The 21,362-nt window shown below is 48.2% G+C and overlaps 1 protein-coding gene and 1 long non-coding RNA gene across 4 annotated transcripts in view; one reads left to right on the top strand and one right to left on the bottom strand.

Annotated features, from left to right (window-relative positions):
• The window catches only part of LOC128422779 (uncharacterized), a 119,868-nt gene that overhangs the window by 34,129 nt on the left and 64,377 nt on the right, over positions 1-21,362 (top strand). The window lies entirely within an intron of this gene.
• Positions 1,704-20,725, bottom strand: CEP41 (centrosomal protein 41). 3 transcript variants are annotated; one of them, XM_053407238.1, is made up of 11 exons: positions 20,645-20,725; positions 16,248-16,311; positions 15,497-15,544; positions 12,350-12,411; positions 11,852-11,921; positions 10,873-11,017; positions 9,047-9,198; positions 6,696-6,763; positions 5,362-5,476; positions 3,795-4,013; positions 1,704-1,913 (listed from the first exon to the last, which is right to left on the bottom strand). In XM_053407238.1, exons 1-11 carry the CDS (start codon positions 20,675-20,677, stop codon positions 1,765-1,767), a joined length of 1,125 nt encoding a protein of 374 aa, XP_053263213.1. In that variant the 5' UTR covers positions 20,678-20,725; the 3' UTR covers positions 1,704-1,764. The 3 variants fall into 3 exon arrangements, with proteins under 3 accessions (XP_053263213.1, XP_053263214.1, XP_053263215.1); XM_053407239.1 differs by lacking the exon at positions 20,645-20,725 and adding an exon at positions 20,471-20,638; XM_053407240.1 differs by lacking the exon at positions 20,645-20,725 and having other exon boundaries at positions 15,497-15,607.

Genomic DNA, 21,362 nt, shown 5'->3' with positions numbered 1-21,362 from the left:
CAGATTCTCTCCTAGGAAAGGCCTGCAAAACGGGAGGCAGCTGGAATCTTGGATCTTTGCTCAAAGCGGATTGTGCATTTATGGTCCCCACGTGGATTCTTTCAAGGGAATTGTTCCAGCACTAACAAACCACAGTGGAACCTTCCTTCTGTAACGAGTAGGAACAGGAAAAGGGGAAGCTTTCTCTTCCTGGGACCAAAATGGGATACCATTGATTGTGGTTTCCACAGACCCCCAGCTGGTTCACATCGCGGAAACAGAGGCGACCCAGCTCCTACTTTGGGGTCAGGAGAGAGAGGAAAACAAAGGGGCTTAGGAGGAGCAGGCTGTAAGCTCCGACGCTGCTAAGCAGGATCAGAGTTGCAGCAGTAAGCTGCCCATGACCTCTGGAGCGGAGATGTCCATGCCACAGACCACTGGCACCATAGCTTAGGACTGCAAGCCAAAAAATAATTGCTCCAGTTTCTATTTGACACCGACAAGAAACCAGCTTGTCCTAAGAGCCAAGGCTGGGGAACACTAGGACCTCTCTGCCTCCTGCAAGGTGAACCACAAGTGCAAGGGAGAACTGATCTGGCACTGATGCCACTCCGGGCTGTTCGGACCACAGCGGAGGTGAAGGCATTTTCTCCTGCGCAAACTGTAAAAGAGAACGGCTGGCAGAGAGACAATGTGCCACCGGCCTGCTAGTCGATGTGCCATTAATCTCAGGTGTCCTAGCGAGAGAAAGGAAATGTCACAGGGGGAGAGGAGAGAAAAGGGGTCAAAAGGACTCCCCTTTCTGCCAACGCAACAAGCCAAGCAAATTTGCCAGAAGCTATCTGTATGTGAAGCGCTGCCCTTTTGAGGTATTAGTGGCCTCAAAACTACCAGGGGTGGAATTACACGGCTCCATTGCGATGCTCAGCATCACCCCCAGAGGCAAACAAACAATGGAATTACGAAGTGGGACGGATACATTCTCCCTCCACCACAACTTCTGCTACTCTCCCAAAATCAGGGCGTTTTATTGAGAAGAGATTTCATCTGGGGGATGGAATGGCTTTGCCTTCTATCCCTTGCATCTTATTTCCAGCATCTTTCACGATCTGGTCCCCAAAGTTATCCTTCAACGTTAGGGGAGGGAACTTTCCCTCTGTGCTGCCCACATATTCACAATCATAGCCTGGAATGGCCACAGCAGGAAAAACAGCCGGCCAAGGTTTATGGCTCTGAAAAGCCAGGAAGCGGAGGAGTTACGTTCTTTCCCCTGTATGTACAACTGCTGTTATTAAGAGTATTTTTGGGACGACGGCAAAGAACTCTGGGCAGAAGGCCATAAATTAAACACTCAGATCACCCATGCATCGCCTGGCTGTACCACAAATGTCTAGTTATTATAACTCAAGCACTTAGAACTAACTTTTTGCTCATTTCCCTCCATTTCTGCTCAAAGTCCAGCCACGTTTTTGGATTGCTCTGGTTTACATGTTCTCACGTACCAGCAGTTAGGAAATCCCATTACCTTTAGGGGTACCAGAGTCTTAGCTGGGAGGTTTAGATAAGGTTAGCCTGTTTCCTTCCCACCCTGGGCTTCTTTTCCGCTCCAAAGGTCCTTGGCCTGTGGCGTTTCCCCCTCTCCTATTCCATACCTTGCCCACATTTGCTCCTCTGCCCCTCTCTGTCCCGTGCGCACCACCTTCCTAAAAGCGAAAGACTGGCTGTAGTGATCAAAGGGCCCCAGGAAGAGGGACTCTCTTTTATTGAGTGGGAAACGGACACCGTCTATCTCCAGGGCCTGCTTTGCAGGCTGCTGCTGCTGAGGGAGCGGGTGGAGAGGGCCACCGCTGTGTTGGTGGTGGTGGGCAGGTTCTGGCTGCTCCGCACGGCGGTGGCTTTGGAGTCTCGAGCTGAAGAACCACGGCTAAGACGGGCTGTAAGAGAGGAAGCAGAACAGGAGGGTGAGTGAGGCAAGCTGGCCTCTGGCTAAGCAACCCAGGCCATTTCCTACCGCCACCGACAAGGCACAGCTTTTGCCCCTGAACCTCTTTGCCCCACTCAATGTTAAAACTTAGGCTGTAAGCTTCTCAGGGCTTATGTTGATCCTGTAACCTAAATAATAACTTACCTGTGATGATATATATATTGAATTGCTGTATTGAATTGCTGTATGCGGCAGCTAGACTGGTGACTGGGAGCGGCCACCGAGACCAGATAACACCAGTCTTGAAAGACCTACATTGGCTCCTGGTAAGTTTCCAAGCACAATTCAAAGTGTTGGTGCTGACCTTTAAAGCTCTAAACAGCCTCGGCCCAGTATACCCGAAGGAGCGTCTCCACCCCCATCGTCCAGCCCGGACACTGAGGTCCAGTGCCAAGGGCCTTCTGGCGGTTCCCTCACTGCAAGAAGCCAAGGTACAGGGAACCAGGCAGAGGGCCTTCTTGGTAGTGGCGCCTGCTCTGTGGAACACCCTCCCACCAGATGTCAAAGAGAAAAATAACTACCAAACTTTTAGAAGACATCTGAAGGCAGCCGTTTAGGGAAGCTTTTAATGTTTAATAGGTTATTGTATTTAAGTGTTTTGTTGGTAGCTGCCCAGAGTGGCTGGGGAAACCCAGCCAGATGGGTGGGGTATAAATAATAATATATTATTATTATTATTATTGTTGTTGTTGTTGTTGTTGTTGTTGTTGTTGTTGTTGTTGTTATTGGGTTGGTTTTAACAGATGTTCTTAGCTTGTATGTTCTACTGACTGAAAGTTTTTTTGAGTGTTTTAAAAAACACCAGAGCAGTAATTCAGAAGTTTTACATTTACCATTCTTTCTGACAGACAGAAATTCAGCAGGTGGGGAGGAAGTGAGTCATTGAAATTACCGTATTTTTCGCTCTATAACACGCACCTGACCATAACACGCACATAGTTTTTAGAGGAGGAAAACAAAAAAAATATTCTAAACGAAACAGTGGATGTATGATTTTTGTGGTTCATGCTGTGGCCACAGACATGTGATCTGATGGTGAGTTTGGGGTAGCCCAATGCAAAAATCCTGAGGATCCATGTGGATCCATGCTTTGTAACCACGTTTTTGCACCACTGTGGCCCCAAGCAACAGTGGGTGCGTGATTTTTTTGGTGCAAGCTGTAGCCATGGACATGCTATGTGATCTGATGGTGAATTTGGGGTGACCCAGTGCAAAAATCCTGAGGATCCATGTGGATCCATGCTTTGTAACCACGTTTTAAGTGGGGAGGGAAGGAAAAGCACTCAAGGGACACGCATAGGGTGGGTGGAGAAGGATGCTGTTAATAATGCAGAAGAGGGGTATAAGAGGAGAAGGCTCCTCTCCTCTCCCGCTTTGCTCCTTTAAAGCAAGCAGGCTCTCTGTCCCTCTCTCCTCCCCACTCAGCGGCTCTTCTCCCGCTTTGCTGTTTCAAAGCGAGCCATGGAGGGAAGGAAGGAAGGGGAACCATGGATCCTCTGCTCACGACTGCAGCAGATCCCCCCGTCATCCGTAGGCATTCGCTCCATAACACGCACAGACATTTCCCCTTACTTTCTAGGAGGATAAAAGTGAGTGTTATGGTGCAAAAAAAACGGTAATATGCATTGCTAACTTAGGTCCGTAAATTTCATTTGGTCTATTGTATGACTAGCATTGGAAACAACCCATTATAATGGATTGCTCTGAAGTCATTTCTGCACCAGGGAGAGTAATTTTAGCCCCCCATCTCCCCCCCCCCCGGACTTGTCCCATATTTTGCCTGACCAAAGGTGACAACCCCAGCTGTAGGAGACAGACAGATAAGTCTTACTGGCGGAATCTGTCGGAAGTTGCTCCTCTTCTAGATAGTACTGTATCTTTTGTAGATCCTCTGCTGTAAATCTCCATTTATTCTCAGCGGGCGGGGGGAGGGGCTGCCTGGGAGTGGCTCTTTTCCGGGCGGTCCCAGGCTGGCTGGCCGACAGGCAAGAGGAAGGAAATGTGCCAGTTACCAACCCTTCGGGGATTTTCTGAGCAACAACTCTGAGACCTGGCAGGCAAGGAAAGAGATTCTGAGAACACAGTCCAGCTTGACACCTTCAGATAATAATAATAATAATAATAATAATTTATTATTTATACCCCGCCCATCTGGCTGAGTTTCCCCAGCCACTCTGGGCGGCTCCCAATCAAGTGTTAAAAACAATACAGCGTTAAATATTAAAAACTTCCCTGAACAGGGCTGCCTTCAGATGTCTTCTGAATGTCAGGTAGTTGTTTATCTCTTTGACATCTGGTGGGAGGGCGTTCCCCAGGGCGGGTGCCACTACTGAGAAGGCCCTCTGCCTGGTTCCCTGTAGCCTCACTTCTCGCAATGAGGGAACCGCCAGAAGGCCCTCGGCGCTGGATCTCAGTGTCTGGGCTGAACGATGGGGGTGGAGACGCTCCTTCAGCATTACTCTGAACATGCTAAAGGCTGACTTAGAATGAAGCCTCTGCCTATATCGGCATGCTCCATTGCACATTTAGCACTGGAAATGGAGGCAGTGCACATATCACTCTCTCTTTGGCCTGCTGGGCGAGGGAATATGGTGGGGAAAAAATTACAGTTCATTGAAACACTGAGGAAGCAGGGACGAAATGAGGTTTCTGTGTTCAGGGCCAATGTGCTATGCGCAGCTCTTTTAAAAGAGAAACCCAGATATATGCAAAGTGTGCTTGGTGATTTGCATAACCAGACAGGTCACAAAAGCAGGATTTGGGGCAACTTTGGCATGGGGTTTTGACCTAATTAGCCGAGCCTATTAAACTGGTTTGATCTTTCCAGAAATTTAGCTCTTTAGGCACGTTCGTGTGCAAGCATAGCCACCAGGGCACATCGTTGTACTATATGCAATGCATGTCAGTCCTCTAGAGATCACATTCCAAAGTGACCTCTGTCTGTGAGGGCAGGAAAGGAGGGAGAATGGATTTGATATCTGAAGTAAAAGGTAAAAGTACCCCTGCCCGTACGGGCCAGTCTTGCCAGACTCTAGGGTTGTGCGCTCATCTCACTCAAGAGGCCGGGGGCCAGCGCTGTCCGCAGACACTTCCGGGTCACGTGGCCAGTGTGACAAGCTGCATCTGGCGAGCCAGCGCAGCACACGGAACGCCGTTTACCTTCCCGCTGGTAAGCGGTCCCTATTTATCTACTTGCACCCGAGGGTGCTTTCGAACTGCTAGGTTGGCAGGCGCTGGGACCGAGTGACGGGAGCGCACCCTGCCGCGGGGATTCGAACCGCCGACCTTTCGATCGGCAAGTCCTAGGCGCTGAGGCTTTTACCCACAGCGCCACCCGTGTCTCTGTTTGATATCTGAAACTAGCAGGTAATTAGCAGGGAAATTCCAGGGCTTCCTACCTCCAGAGAGCATGAACAAGTTTTCAAAACCCCTTTCACACATGGTGGTGGCAGCTTGGCTCGCTACTCTCTCGTCGTCGTCGTACAGAATGATGATCTTTCCATGAGCGTTTTTCTGGCGGGTGGAGGTGCTAAGGCTTGTACAATCAACAGAAGTGGGAAGAGAACAAGATGGTGGCAAAGTCCCCCCCTTGACCCCATCCTCAAGTGTTTAGGAATGTCAAGGTAACAGTGCCTGACAGATCACTCCAATGGCAGAAGAGAGGCACCTAGTGAGATTTGGACACAAGCGTCAACACTTTCTCTCAAGGGAAACCGAGGTCAGTAGCCTCAACATTCGGTTGCTGTCCGAGACGGGCAAGCAACAGCTCTCGACTCCATCAAAACACATTAAAACTCAAATTCTGTATTCGGGAGCTAAATTAGGTAACATCCCTGGACATTTTAAATGAGGAGAGATAGTCTGTGTCTCCTTTTAGTCCTGGGGGTAAGGAATAGGATTGGGAGGAAAGAAGATGGATAGTTTATTATAAGGTAAAGGGACCCCTGACCGTTAGGTCCAGTCGTGACTGACTCTGGGGTTCCGGCGCTCATCTCGCTTTATTGGCCGAGGGAGCCGGCGTACAGCTTCCGGGTCATGTGGCCAGCATGACTACGCCGCTTCTGGCAAACCAGAGCAGCGCACAGAAATGCTGTTTACCATCCCGCCGGAGCGGTACCTATTTATCTACTTGCACTTTGACGTGCTTTCGAACTGCTAGGTTGGCAGGAGCAGGGACCGAGCAACGGGAGCTCACCCCGTCGCGGGGATTCGAACCACTGACCTTCCGATCGGCAAGCCCTAGGCTCTGTGGTTTAACCCACAGCGCCACCTGCATCTCCTCCCCTTAATGGTGTGAGAGGGTGCATGTCAGGGGATGTTGTGGAGAGGAAGGATCATAGACTGGTAAGCAGGGAGCAGGTGGGGGCAGCAAAAGCTCCACATATTGGACATTGGCTTATTCCTAAGTCACACCCAGGCAGGCATCCTGGAGCCCCAATGCTTCACCTCTCTCCACCCTTCAGATCCCTGAAGTTTTCCCCATCTGCTTTGATCCCCATGGGGTTCCAGACCCACATATGCAAAGGAAACATGGATCTGGAAGACATACTGTGGGAAAAGCAGCGAAATATGATGATCAAGTGGATCTGAGCACAGAACTGGGCTTTCCTCAAAGGGAACGTTACGGGACTGTGAGCGTCGCTTCCTGTGGGGTCAGGGCTCCTGATCAAGCTGTGCATTTGAAGCAGAAATAATGGCAGAACACGAAGAGGCTTCTTTGGACGAAGGATACGTATTCCAAAATGTTATTCGTATAGGGATTCATGGTTCTGGATAGCGTGGCGATTGGGTAGGAGTAAGCTGCAAAGGGAAGAGAAAAGCAAGCTTAGAACAGAAGAGAGAAGCTAAGCAGGCCTGTTCTCATTTTCTACAGCTGCAAAAGCACACACACACAAAATCATATTGGAATCGTGAGCATCCATTTGGAGGTGGGAGGGTGGTTCTCTAGCTCTTAAGGTAGGACAATGCTGGACAAAAGAAGCCAGAGCAGAGGCTTAGCGGTCCATCCACTTCCAAGCAAGGGCAGCAGTGCCAGGCGAAGAACCCCAGTGTGAGAAGACACCTTGACCATTTTTTCCTCTTTCAGTTCACTAGCTAAGACAGGGAATAATAATAATAATAATAATAATAATAATAATAATAATAATAATAATTGTTATTATTATTTATACCCCGCCCATCTGGCTGGGTTTCCCCAGCCACTCTGGGCGGCTACCAACAAAACACTAAAATACAAAAACCTATTAAACATTAAAAGCTTTCCTAAACAGGGCTGCCTTCAGATGTCGTCTAAATGTCTGGTAGTTGTTTTCCTCTTTGACATCTGGTGGGAGGGCGTTCCACAGGGCCCTCTGCCTGGTTCCCTGTAGCTTTGCTTCTCGCAATGAGGGAACCGCCAGAAGACCCTCGGAGCTGGACCTCAGTATCCAGGCAGAACGATGGGGGTGGAGATGCTCCTTCAGGTATACTGGACCGAGGCCGTTTAGGGCTTTAAAGGTTAGCACCAGCACTTTGAATTGTGCTCGGAAACGGGAAAGGGGAGGGAAAGAGAGAAAAGGCTGATCACACCAGTGAATTTCTTTTTCTTCACAAAGCTCAGCAGAAGCCCTGCTTTCTCTCTCTCACTGGGAATGAAACTGGGAGGGTGGAACTCCAACATACATGTGCCAGTTGTACAGATCTGCTGCTGAGGAGATGGGCCAAATACCTCTTCCAGGATGCCTTCTCCTACTCAGGAAGGAGGCCAAGCTTAGGAGACAGACTTGCAGCTTGGACTGCAGTTGTAACCCCCCCCCCCCGCCCTCTCCTGATGTGGTCACCTCTGGTACCAAGGAGTGTGGTAGGACCCCAGTCTTACAGAGTTGCTTCTAAGCAAGGCTCAGTGTTTGCAGATAGCAAATCCCAGAGGAGGAAGCCTGTTACTTGTTGGCCAGCACAAATGACTCAGAATCCTGTGTTAATCTTTAAACAGCTTTTTGGGATTTTTAAAAGACACCTGAAGGCTACGTTTTTAGTGTCAGATGTTGTACTAAGTTTTTACTATTTTTTGCTGGGAGCTGCCCAGAGTGGCTGGGGCAACCCAATCAGATGGGCAGCATATAAATGAATTAATGAATGAAATGTTATTGTTATGCTTTGTGGGCCAGAGTCCACTTTGTCGGGTGCAGAAAATTATCACCTAAGCAAGTAGGTGTGGTGACTGCTCTGAGATCTGTGGATGAAGGGCAGTATACAAATTGAATATATAAATAAAATAGTGTGTTATCACTTTGGTGACCACTTCACAGACTGAATTCATGCAGTGGTGATTGGGGAGTCAGTTGCTCATTGCCTTCTCCTGAGCTAGAAAACAGCCTGCAGTTCTTGGAGCCCTTTTTAAGAAGCCAGGTGTCAGGGGACTGAACAGGGGATCTGAACAGGGGAGGGAGGCAGGGGGGCCGTTGGGATAGAGAGAGCCTCTGAAACTCCTGAGGAGCAGTTCCTCTTCCAGCAGTGTGAAAAGCCACACCTCCAGTGGAGGAGAGAGGGAAGGGGCCAGCCAAGCGAGGGAAGGGCTGGAGGATGGTGCTGAGCGCCCCAGCGCCTCACCCAGCCAGGCTGGCCAGGAGGGACGCACGCCACTTCTGTCACCCAGCTTGCGCAGAGGGTGAAACGCAAGGAGGGGAGGAGGAGGCTTGGGGTGCCAAAGTTCTTATGTTGGGGGAGAAGCCGGAAGGGGTCACTCCTGGATTCTGCAAGTGACTGAGACGGACATGAACTTGGTAGGTCTGACCTGTAAATAGTTTGCACAATAAAACCTGTAAAAGCCAGGTCGGAGTCCTGCCTGGTTACTCACAAGCAACCACCGCCGCCATCTTACACCAGGGGGAGTCAAAAGGCATCAGCAGATGTAAGTTGGGATACTGGAAGCAGCTCTTGCCTTCAGAGCAAGCTGGACACCTCCACAACGTTCTCTGCACTTGGGAGGCTGCTTTGTCCATTCTGGTTTTCTCTAAAGGTGATTAACCTCCGCAAGGGGGGGGGATGCTTATGGTGCACCCCCCACTCACGCAACCCCCTGGAGTGACGCTCTGGCTGCCTCACCTCCCACTATGTGGCACTGCTCAAACGCATCCCGCTCTCGCACGTCCAGCAGCAGGTAGGGGCAGTCGGGGTAAGGTCTGTCTTTTGCAAAGTTTTCCGTTTTCTTCGGGGCATCTCTCCCCAGGTCCAGCTCACCCACGCCACTGATGACACTGGGAGAAAGAGGAGCCATTAACTTCAGGATAAAGGCACAATAAGGACCACCGTCAGCCTGTCAGGTCAAAATACCGTATTTTTCACTCTATAAGACGCACTTTTCCCCTCCTAAAAAGTAAGGGAAAATGTGTGTGCGTCTTAGGAAGCGAATGCAGGCTGCGCAGCTATCCCAGAAGTCAGAACAGCAAGAGGGATTGCTGCGCAGCGCTCCCTCTCGCTGTTCTAGTTTCTGGCCTAATCGTGCGCAGCCTCTTCAGGGCAGGGGGAGCCTTCATCCCGCTGCCCTGAAGAGGCTGTGTGGCTACCCCAAAAGCCAGAACAGTGAGAGGGATCGCTGCACAGCTATTTCCCTCTTGCTGTTCTGGCTTCTGGGATTCAGAATATTTTTTTCCTTGTTTTCCTCCTCCAAAAACTAGGTGTGTCTTATGGTCTGGTGGTATGTTTCTGTGGTTATCAGTGCTAGGCGGAAGCTGATCAAAGGAGCCAGCAATTCAGTGACAGACAGACACTGCCCTCTGAGTTCAGAACAGACAGCAATCCAGCCAGTTTCCTAGGTGATGAATCCTGTAACCCCTTAAGATCACAGAAGGAGGTTCTGCTCCTGGTGCCAATAACTAAGAGCATCTGAAGATACCCTAACCTACTCTGCAGGGTTCTTGCAAAGATAAAATAGGAGAGCGAAGACATAGAATGATTCCTTGAACTTAATGGGAAAAGGTGAGGTTAAATATAAGAACAGAGACGTGGGTGGCGCTGTGGGTTAAACCACAGAGCCTAGGAATTGCTGATCAGAAGGTCGGCGGTTTGAATCCCCGTGACGGGGTGAGCTCCCGTTGCTCGGTCCCTGCTCCTGCCAACCTAGCAGTTCAAAAGCACGTCAAAGTTCAAGTAGATAAATAGGGACCGCTCCAGCGGGAAGGTAAACGGCGTTTCCGTGAGCTGCTCTGGTTCACCAGAAGTGGCTTAGTCATGCTGGTCACATGACCTGGAAGCTGTACACCGGCTCTCTCGGCCAGTAAAGCGAGATGAGCGCCACAAGCCCAGAGTCGGTCATGACAGGACCTAATGTCAGGGGTCCCTTTACCTTTAAATATAAGGACAAAAGCCCAGCTAGTCCAGGGGTGGGGAACATCTGGCCAGTGGGCCAAATGTGACCCACTAGGCTTCCCAACTTCGCCCACTGAACACTCCCCAATGCTTGTGAGAAGTTCACTAGCAGGGCATGAAAGCAGTAGCCCTCCTCCTGCTCTTTGTCCCCAGCAGCCGGTATGAAGGTATGCTGCTTCATGAGATTCCATTTAGCTGATGGCTAACGGCCATTGATAAAAAAGGACACAGGTGCCCAGCTAGGACCAGGAGGGAGGCTTCTATGATCACAGTTGTTTGCTTTCCAACTCCTTTCTCTTGGAAGCTTGACTGATCAAGTCTCATCCAACTTTTTGGAAAGGCTATCAAACATGCCAAGAGCCCAATGGACCTGCTTCGGCATTTTAAGCCAAGCTAAGCAATGGTTTGGAATACCGTGTGTCGCTTTTGGAGTCTCATCTATTAGTATTAGCGGACTTCATCAAACTGCATCACTGATTTTTTCCAAACCCATCTTTGCAGGGAGCAAAAGGAATCATGGCAGGTGGAAGGAAGCCCAAGCACAGAGACAGACTCTTGGATACCTCTGTAGGGTGGAACGATACGACTCCCCGGCTCCGGTGTTGTTTATGAACAGGATGGGACTGGCTGGTTTGTCACCAGGGCTGCTTTTGCCATTGGTCTCTGCCGCCATGTCAGGGCTGTTATCTGCTGGAGCAGCATCGCCTTCTGAAACAGGGGTGGGGGGAAGCCAGATATTTCATTGGAAAAGGTATTTATCTAAAAGCATTTCTGAATCTCTTAAGACCTTTAAATCTCTCAATGGTGTACAAAATGAGAAAAACAATAAAGACAGAAATTTGGTAATAATAGGGTTTAGTCTGAGGAGTCAGGGTAAGTGCAGGGATAAGTTAGGCTGGGATTCTGCTGTAGAGGATGAGATAGAGGCTATTTCCAAAGCCTCTGGACTGTATGGACAACAAGCTTTCCAGAGACGTAGAAGTGCTCTTCTCCCCTTGCAGCACATGATTATATTTGCATTCATACGCTCACAGGAAACCAAATTTTCAGGACTTGTCTGTAATGTTTTAAGCGGGACTTGCCAAGTCCCAAAGCCTCCTGCAAGGAACAGAACCAGCACCCATTGGACAGTATTTGTGACATCGCTGATGACAAGACACAATGCCCACCATAGCCACTTGTCATGCATCTATCTCCGGTACAATCCTTTAACTTTTAACAAGTGCTAACTTTGTCACATAAGAACCCAAACAGTTCTTTAAATAAGGAAAAAAACTAGTAAGCAGACTTCTATGTGGGGAAAAGCCATAGCCCAGCGGCAGAGGACATGCTTTATATAAACAGAACACCCCAGGTTTGATGCTAAAACAGGATCTCAGGTCATAGGTCGGGGGAAACCAAGTAGCCAGCGCCAGACAAAATGGACCACTGGCACAAAGTTACAAGGCAGGACTTTATGCCTGCACTTCTTTCCTTGTAGCAGTATTCTACCATTTCCAAGAACCTTAAAAAAGGTAATTTCTTAGAAGCCCCGGACCTTACCATCAAACTTCTGAATTTCCTCACACGGTACTTCTGAGTTTTCATCAGCTAGGGAAGCAACCTGGGTCACCTGTGGATTGAGGCAAGGACATGATCAAAAGCAGTTCGGCAAAAGGGTTGTTCTGGGGCTGAGGAAGCAACATCGGTCCAGAGGAAGGCCAACCCTAATGTGAGTTTTCATGGAATCACAGAACTGCAGAGCGTGAAGGGACCCTGAGGGTTATATCGAGGCATCTTTATTTCTGCTTCACATATTATAGTTTAATATCAGGGTTGACACCCGAGGGGCCCAAGAACCCTTGAATCCCGCTGGTTGTCCAGGATATTAAACGATGGAAGTCTCATTTGCAGAAGTATGGCGAGCTCACAGATCTGATCGTCTGTTATACAAGAGCTGGGGTGGGAGCAGGGGACAATAGGCGCTTATGAGAAGCATTCGAACTACTGTGAATACAGTGGGACGCTTCAGGAAAAATGCAGTTTAAGGACAGAACATACCAGCTGGGCGAAAGTAGTCACTTTCAGTCTCTTGAAGAGCTCATCTTTCTTGTATCTGTAATCTGGAAAACAGTGAAGAGGTGTAATCAAAGAAAACTTTGGCAGTACCATTGCATTAGTTCCATGTATTATACTTGCATTCCGTTCTTTTTCAAAGGATGTACAAAAACTTATGAACCGTTCTTAGAAAAAGGTTACCAGACGTCCCCGTTTCCCAGGGACAGTCCCCAGATTTACCAATCATTCCTGCGACAAAACCCATCTATTTAGTAGGAAGTTGAAAAGTGTCCCAGGATTCATTAAAAAAAAATCTGGTAACCTTATCTTAGAACGAAATCCAATCTCACTCCCAACCACCTTGAACGGGATTGTGCAGAGCACAGAGCCCAAACCCCAAACCCCTCAGATCTACCCAACTAAAGATTCACCCAATTCCCAGGCCAATTCCCTCTCTCAAGGGTGAGGAAATCTGTGGCCTGCCATACATTGTTGGACTCCCTTCATATCCCTGATCACTAGCCATGCTGGCTGGGTCTGGTGGGAGTTGCACCCCATCATCATCTGGAGGGTGACAGGTTCCTCAGCCCTGCACTATCTACTGCTGCCTTCACAGAGGGTTGGAGGTGGGATCCAAAAGGTCACCTAAAACCTCCTTCTATCCAAAGAAAGCCCTTCCTCAAATCAGCAGCACCAGTTACTTCATGCCAGCAGCACCAGTTACTTCGAGCCCACACTGAGCTAACAAGAAGAGGACTGAGCACACTGAAGCGCAAGCCGACATACAACTCTGAATGACGTGCGAAAGCAAGACAAGGATCACAACCACTCCATGGATATTCATCAGGTCACCATATACAAGACGCTGCTAAACTGAGCATGACTGAACTTTGCTTTTCAGCTACCAACACCTTAAATGAAACAATCTTAGCACCACCTGCCACGAAGTAAATATTTATTTATTATTTTCCCTGCCAGGCCTGGTCCCAGGGGCAGGATGGATATGGATATCCAACAATTTGCTGTCCTTAAGAAGAAGAAGAGTTTGGATTTGATATCCCGCTTTATCACTACCCGAAGGAGTCTCAAAGCAGCTAACATTCTCCTTTCCCTTCCTCCCCCACAATGAACACTCTGTGAGGTGAGTGGGGCTGAGAGACTTCAAAGAAGTGTGACTGGACCAAGGTCACCCAGCAGCTGCATGTGGAGGAGCGGAGACGCGAACCCGGTTCACCAGATTACGAGTCTACTGCTCTTAACCACTACACCACACTGGCTCTCCTTAAGGGAAGAGAAGAAAATCTACAGCTCCCATCAGCACCAGCCAGCAGGGAGCTGTGGCCCAAAGCAGTTAGGGGCATCAGATAGAAGAGAAAATTAACAGAGCCACTTTGTCCCACAACATCAGCACAACATACCTGGAGCTAATTCAGAAGGTCCCTTTAAGGTTCCAGACATCTTGAAGCAAAGACTCAGAGACAACCAACGTACGACTGTTCAGAAGAGTCTAGAACTCCTCAGGAGCAGCAAAACAAGATTTACAATGAGAGGAAAACTAGGTGGTTTGTTTCTCAACCGTGTCCACTAGATAGGCAAATGAGGACTACACCTGCTGGCTTCTCAGTTTTGATTTTCTAGCCTCGTAGCTGTTTTTCTCAAGTTACAGAAGAGACAGAGGCAACACTGTACCAGGCATTTAAGCCTGTGTCCAACTGGTGTCGTCTATCCATGAGAAATCAAAGATGGTTAGCAAATTATCTGAACCACACAAGGTGCTATTCACCACCAGCCCGGTGAGAGGGTACCTGCACCTAAGCTTCTTGAAGTGGGATTTAAAGAGGAAAAAAGAGTCTGACACAAAAGAGGCACTCGGGTTTGCACAACAGGGAGTGCAGAGGAAGAAAGGGACAGAAACACAACAAGTTTTGTAGCGGTGATACGACGAGACCACTGCTAAGATTTCAGTACTCAAAAGCAATCTCTGAACAAAAGAATGTTGTGGAACAAAGTAACTTCATTTCTAGTTGACCAAAGCAATTGCAACTAAAAAAAGGAGCGCAGAGTGAGGAAAAGCCAAAACAGTTTTGTTTTTGAAAAAGACACTTGAAATCCCTTTGTATTCTAAGTATGTAATGTGACTTGCTACTTGAACTGTACAAAGTTTAAAAAGACAGTTCTCAGAATTAATTAAGCTGAGAATCTTAGAATTTGTTTTGGAAAGCTTCCAGTCCCCATTTTTGCACAATGATGTTCTGAAAATGCACGCAGAGACATAGGCACACTTTGGTGAAGATTAATCCCTGAACGTGACTTTCCCCGAACAGAGATGCTTTGAATTTGGGTTGCGGGAGATCTCAGAATCATAGAATTGTAGAGTTGTAAGGGACCCTTAAAAGCAGAGACATCACCTTGCCAACAAAGGCCCGTATAGTTAAAGCTATGGTTTTCCCAGTAGTGATGTATGGAAGTGAGAGCTGGACCATCAAGAAGGCTGATCGCCGAAGAATGGATGCTTTTGAATTCTGGTGCTGGAGGAGACTCTTGAGAGTCCCATGGACTGCAAGAAGATCAAACCTCTCCATTCTGAAGGAAATCAGCCCTGAGTGCTCACTGGAAGGACAGATCCTGAAGCTGAGGCTCCAAGACTTTGGCCACCTCACGAGAAGAGAAGACTCCCTGGAAAAGACCCTGATGCTGGGAAAGATGGAGGGCACAAGGAGAAGGGGACGACAGAGGACGAGATGGTGGGACAGTGTTCTCGAAGCGACCAGCATGAGTTTGACCAAACTGCGGGAGGCAGTGGAAGACAGGAGTGCCTGGCGTGTTCTGGTCCAGGGTTGGACGAAGAGTCGGACACGTCTAAACAACAACAACAAGGGACCCTGAGGGTCATCTAACCCAACTCCTTGCAATGTAGGAATCTCAGCCAGATCATACATGACAGCAACTGCAAATATGCCAACAACATGTTAATTCCAGGACCCCTGCCCCCTGCTTGGGTGGGAACAATCCCAAGTCACATGGCAGAGCCTCAAAGTGCTAAACCCACAACAACAAGTTCTCCTGTGCTGCCACCCCCCTCCCAGCTCCATCTGCGGGCCTGAGTGAGTGGATTACAGAAGTCTAAATCGTGGTTGTGATGTTACTCACTTCTTTTGATCTCTTCCAGTTTTTCAGTGTATTTGGTCATACTGCTACCTACAAGAGAACATACACCCAATGGTGAATCCTCTCCCACCGAAGATGTGTGATTAATTCATTCTACAGCAATAGAAATGTTGGGAAAATGTTGGGAGAAATCTTAACTGTTACCAAGGCCTCACCTCACCTGTTTATTCTAAATTAATCCTGTGCTCATAATCCTTAATGTGGATTAGTAGGGCAGGAAAATCATAGGCATCCAAAAATAGTTAATGCTAGGTCTGTGAGGCTTGATATATATATATTATTTATTGCATTTTAGTCCTGCTCTTCTTCCAAAGAGCTCAGGGTGGCAAACGTGTTTTCACCTGTCCCATCTGACTCTTGCAACAATCCTCTTAAATAAGTAGGGCTGAAATGAAATAAAGAACCAACTTTTCTAATACTTCCACTCCTGATTGCCTCATGGGAATTCTTATTCATCATAGGTGACCAAATACTTATGTTTACAAGCCTTCTCTAACAAGATTATCAAATGTGCTGACTTTCTAATAGCTTGTACTAAGTTTACTCTGAGATCTAAGTCACAAAAGCACATTATTACCTCATGATCTGACATCACAGCCCACAACCCTTGATAGGTAACAACCTCCAGGATATAGAAAAAAACCCCACTGGTTGGACGTAGCAAGGGAAAGTTTTCTGTCTCACTTTTCTCTGATTTATTCATTTCTATCCAAGCAGAGAGATGTTCACTTACCTGTGTCAAGGCGAGTTTTTACATGCTGGTATTTAGGATTCTGTGGGATCCTTTTGGTCAAAAACTGTTGTGTTTTTGAAAGAAAAAAGGAAAGAGAGAAACCTTCAGTATACACAACAGGTATCCCAAGTATGGAGTGAAGAACTGGAATGCCAGATGAGATGTGCACATAATTGTTGAAACAAGAGTGTAGAAAGAAAATTTGGGCAGTAGTAGTCCTAAACGCAAGAGCCAATATACTAAGATATGCAAAGAGGCAAAAGGCATAAGACCTCATTTTATCACAACGCAAACTTTATTTCTTCCTCTAGCCTCTACCAACGCTACACATTTATTACCCCTACTCTAACAGCTTTACTTCCACTTCATTTGCTGAATTTAACCAAGGGGATCCTTTTTATTTATTTACTAAATATGCCATCCATCCTTACTATAGGAGTTTATTATGCTGGTCCTTTCTCCTCTGCTTGGCCTAGATTTGAGCCTGGGAGAAAGGAAAAGCAAGTCTTATTACTGTAGGCCCATTCCACAATGTCCATGCACCATGCAGGACTACAGGTCACAGTGATCTGTTGGTACCAATGTGACCCCTGAGACTCCCAGTGCACCTCAAGGAAATGTAGGATGAGGAGATGATCTAACAACCCAGCTGTCCTGTTGCTTCCAGTAATGCCAGACTGACACAGGGTAGTGGTTTTAACAGGCCCCCAGGAACAGCAGGGCCTTGTCTTCATGCTGTGCATTGGGGAGTTAGCAAGTCTACTTTAACTAATCATAGTGAGGTTCATTCTTTTGAACAGAGGGCTTGAAGACTGCTGATCCACTCAGTCAGAGCAGCACTGGAAGGACCAGAGTGGCTGGGTTATTTGATTTCCTGGTTCCAAATGGACTCACGGCCTGCTAGGGCAAATACAGTGGCACCTCAAGTTAAGAACTTAATTTGTTCCGGAGGTCCGTTCTTAACCTGAAACAGTTCTTAACCTGAAGCAACACTTTAGCTAATGGGGCCTCCCGCTGCCACCGGAGCACAATTTCTGTTCTCATCCTGAAGCAAAGTTCTTAACCCGAGGTACTATTTCTGGGTTAGAGGAGTCTGTAACCTGAAGCGTATGTAACCCGAGGTACTACTGTAGATATCAGCACAGAACCGTAGACTGCCAGACAGCACACAGATATTGTGGCTTGAGCTCAGGCAATTACATGCCCTGGAAATGATTCTCTTCCGTTTAATTCCTATCAACTTTCAGCAAAAGTGTAGGGCTGAAAAAATAACCCAGATTCCTAGGAGCCAGCATAAAAGTTATTGGTGCCTGTCCAAAGAGGCACCCAGTAGCTTTGCAGCCTTGTTCACTTGTCCAACTGGTAATGCCATATTATATACAACTGCCTCAAAGGTCCTTTCACATGATCCTGTTAAAATGGCAATTATTGAATGAAATAAATTGTTTTAAACTACTCTCTCTCTCCTCCACACAATAAGGTAGGTTGGCAAAGTATTTGTGTCATGGCTTCTCTCTCCCTCATGCACACACACACACCACATACCATATCACCACAGGTCCATACCCAAAACTCTGCAGCAGAACAGAGAAGCAAGAATTCTGATATACATTCACAACAGAGTTTTCCCCAGGCCTGCTTGGAGATGCTAGAAATTGAACCAGGGACGTTCTGCATTCAAAGCATCATGTGCTCCACCAATGAGCTGCAGCCTCCCTTCTGAACAGAGAGTCACAACCAATCATTAATTTAGTTATGTCTGACAACATAAGTAATGAAAGCAGTTGTTTGGGTAGAACAATATTTCAGCAGGACTTTGCCATCAGCCCACTGCCATCTCAGTCCTGACTCTCCAAAGTCACTGCAGAGTCAGGGAACCTGTGGCTCTCCAAATGATACTGGACAACTCCCATCAGCCCCAGCCAGTCTGGCCCATCAATGGTCAGGGATGGAGGGAGCTGTAGTGCAACAACATCTGGAGGGCCACAGGTTTCCCACCAGAGTTAGATAGCTCTTTTCTAGAAGATGTCATTCATAAAGCAATTTCAGCATCCATCAATTAAATCACCAATATGAGGTGGAGAGACCAAAGGGAAACCCAAAGCCAAGACAAGAGCTCAGTTAAAAGGATGCAACAATCATGTACTATGTATTATGACTACCTACCCACCGACATGGTCAACCTAGTAAGCCTCCATCAATCACAGTGAGTTACAAGTATGATGTCTCCAGCCCGAGAAAATGACAGAGAAAATTCTTCCCCAGATCCCTTGCTGGAACTCAAACCCAGTCTCCCATATCCCACTGGCTCTCACATTCAGTTGGCATCACCAGGTAACAGCAGGAAATTTAAACAGTACCATGATTTGGTACCTGCCTTCCACATCAGCGGAACTAGGAAGCATCAATATGAGAAAGCCAGAGCTTTCTTTCCAAAACATGTTTTTTAAAAAGTCAGCATGAGGGTGGCAGCAGCACTGAATAATAAATAATAATAATAATAATAATAAATTTTATTTATATCCCGCCCTCCCCAGCCGAAGCCGGGCTCAGGGCGGCTAACAACAATAAAACAATACAAAAGTACAACACAAACAACACTCTAAAATCATTCATTATAAAATTAATTAAATTCAAGCCACTGGCCACCATTGGGCCAGAGCTCCGCGAAGATTGCCGAGGGAGGGAGTCAGGCTGTGCCCTGGCCAAAGGCCTGGCGGAACAGCTCTGTCTTGCAGGCCCTGCGGAAAGATGTCAAGTCCCGCAGGGCCCTAGTCTCTTGTGACAGAGTGTTCCACCAGGTCGGAGCCACAGCCGAAAAAGCCCTGGCTCTAGTTGAGGCCAGCCTAACTTCTCTGTGGCCTGGGACCTTCAAGATGTTTTTATTTGAAGACCGTAAGTTTCTCTGTGGGGCATACCAGGAGAGGCGGTCCCGTAGGTACGAGGGTCCTAGGCCGTATAGGGCTTTAAAGGTTAAAACCAGCACCTTAAACCTGATCCTGTACTCCACCGGGAGCCAGTGCAGTTGATATAGCACCGGATGAATGTGATCTCGCAGCGAAGACCCCGTAAGGAGTCTTGCTGCAGCATTCTGCACCCGCTGGAGTTTCTGGGTCAGTCTTAAGGGCAGCCCCACGTAGAGCGAGTTACAATAATCCAGTCTGGAGGTGACCGTCGCGTGGATCACAGTGGCTAGATCAGGGCGAGAGAGGTAATGTGCAACTCAGACAAGATATTTACAGCAGCCCTGCTGGATACAACAGGTCTAGCACCCTTCTTCCTCTACCAGCCAACAGGATGCTTCTGAGAAGCTCACAAGGTTGTCTCCTAGCAACTGCTCCTGGAAGGTATACTGCTCCTGTCTGTGGAAGTTCCATACAGCCAGAGTGGCCAATGGTTACAAGACCTCTCCCCTTCCACAAATGTCTCTAGTCCCCTTTGGGAAGCCTGGGTTGAGGGAAACAATCCCCCACCCCCCAAAAACCCATTTTTATTTTATCTTATTTATTAAATTTGTATACTTTTCATCCGAAGCTCGAAAGCGGATTTACAGCATAAAAACACAACGTAGAAACACACGACAAAAAGGCGAACAAGACAATAGCCCCCCTCCCGCAATGAAAGAGTCTATGGTAGGGGCTCCCTAGGGACTCAAATCCAGGGTTTATTGGGAACCCCCAGCAAAGAAAGAGCGCCCCACCCCTTCCCCCCCAAAAAAGTGTGGGGGGGGAGAGCAGCCTCTTTGGGGAGCCCCCCCAAATTACAAAATCCAAGGTCGGCAGGTGACATTAATATGTGTGAGAGAGAGAAAAAGAAAGAAAGAAAGAAAGAAAGAGAGAAAGGCTACTCTTCTTTTTCTTATGCAGGTCCAGTGTTGCTTGAGATACTAATAATAATAATATCAATTTTATTTATACCCCGCCCTCCCCAGCCGGCTCAGGGCGGCTAACAAGCAAGAATAAAAACAAGTTGAATGAATACAACTTAAAAACAAGATTAAAATAGAACATTATTAATATTATTATTAGTAGTAGTAGGTTGGTATTATAACATTTATTAAAATAATGCTATGGGTTAACTGAAACAGCAAAGAACCAAAGAATTAAAATGCAAGCTATGTAAAAACCCAACATTAAAACACAGAGGGGACCCCGCCTAAAATGAGGACCACAACCCCCCCCAAAAAGGAGGGATAAGGTGCTGTTTGAGGGAGAGGCCCCCACCAAGGAGGGAGAAAAGGCGCCATAGCTGGGCTTCAGGAGGGGGGGTCGTCGGTGGGGGACCCCAAAAACGAAGGGCGACCCCCCCAAACACAACCCCCTGTTTTGGCTTCGTGAGGGGGGGAGCAGAGGGGCGACGGGGTCTCCCGGGGCTCCCCGCAGGGGCCGAGCCCTCACCTCAGGGTCCCCGATGCGCCTCCTCGCCGACATCCTGCCCAACTGTCAGCGTCGCCTTCCCACCGCCCCGCCCCCTCCCCTCGCGCCCGCCCCCGCGCGCCCTCGACCAATCCCCGCCTCTCCGGCCGGCGTGCCGACGCCCCGATTGGCCCGCCTCTCGCCGCGCAGAGAGCCAATCGGCGCTCTCCCGCGCGCTCTCCCTCTTAAAATCCTTTGAGAGGGTTTTTTTGGCGTGTGTTTAAAGTCCCGGCGCGTAGGCGCATGCGCACCGTAAAAAAAGAGGCGTCTGTGGTTACCGCGGCAACGCGAGGTGCGATTGTGACGTGATGCGCCCTACCGCTGGTGTCCTTCCGCCGAGGCTCTGAGATTAAAGAAGAGGGTCCTTTAGAAAAATAGTGCGGAGGATTTTGGGGGGCGGCCGGGCGAGGGGTGCTTCTGGTGCCTTGTGTCCGGCCGTGGGCTTCCAGCTGGGGTACTGGGTTGCGTCTGCCGGGAGCAGGATGTTAATCTACATAGGAAATACCACCCTCCTAGCTCAAGGGCCGCATTCCCCTCTGTGAAGGCTTCTGGGGGCCACATGCGAATGGTTCTGTTGCTCTTCCTATCATGAAGTTGCTTTTGCAGCGCTTATTTGAAAGGCATCCCTATTTCTTTGATGGAAGCCGCTTTGAGCCTGATTTGTGTGTGTGTGGAAAAGCAGCTTGCAAATAAAATGAAT

This window comes from Podarcis raffonei, chromosome 10 (genome assembly GCF_027172205.1).
Source record: "Podarcis raffonei isolate rPodRaf1 chromosome 10, rPodRaf1.pri, whole genome shotgun sequence".
Classification (NCBI taxonomy): Eukaryota; Metazoa; Chordata; class Lepidosauria; order Squamata; family Lacertidae; genus Podarcis; species Podarcis raffonei.
The sequence above is the reverse complement of the archived record's forward strand: the minus strand, read 5'-3'. Positions and strand labels throughout refer to the sequence as shown.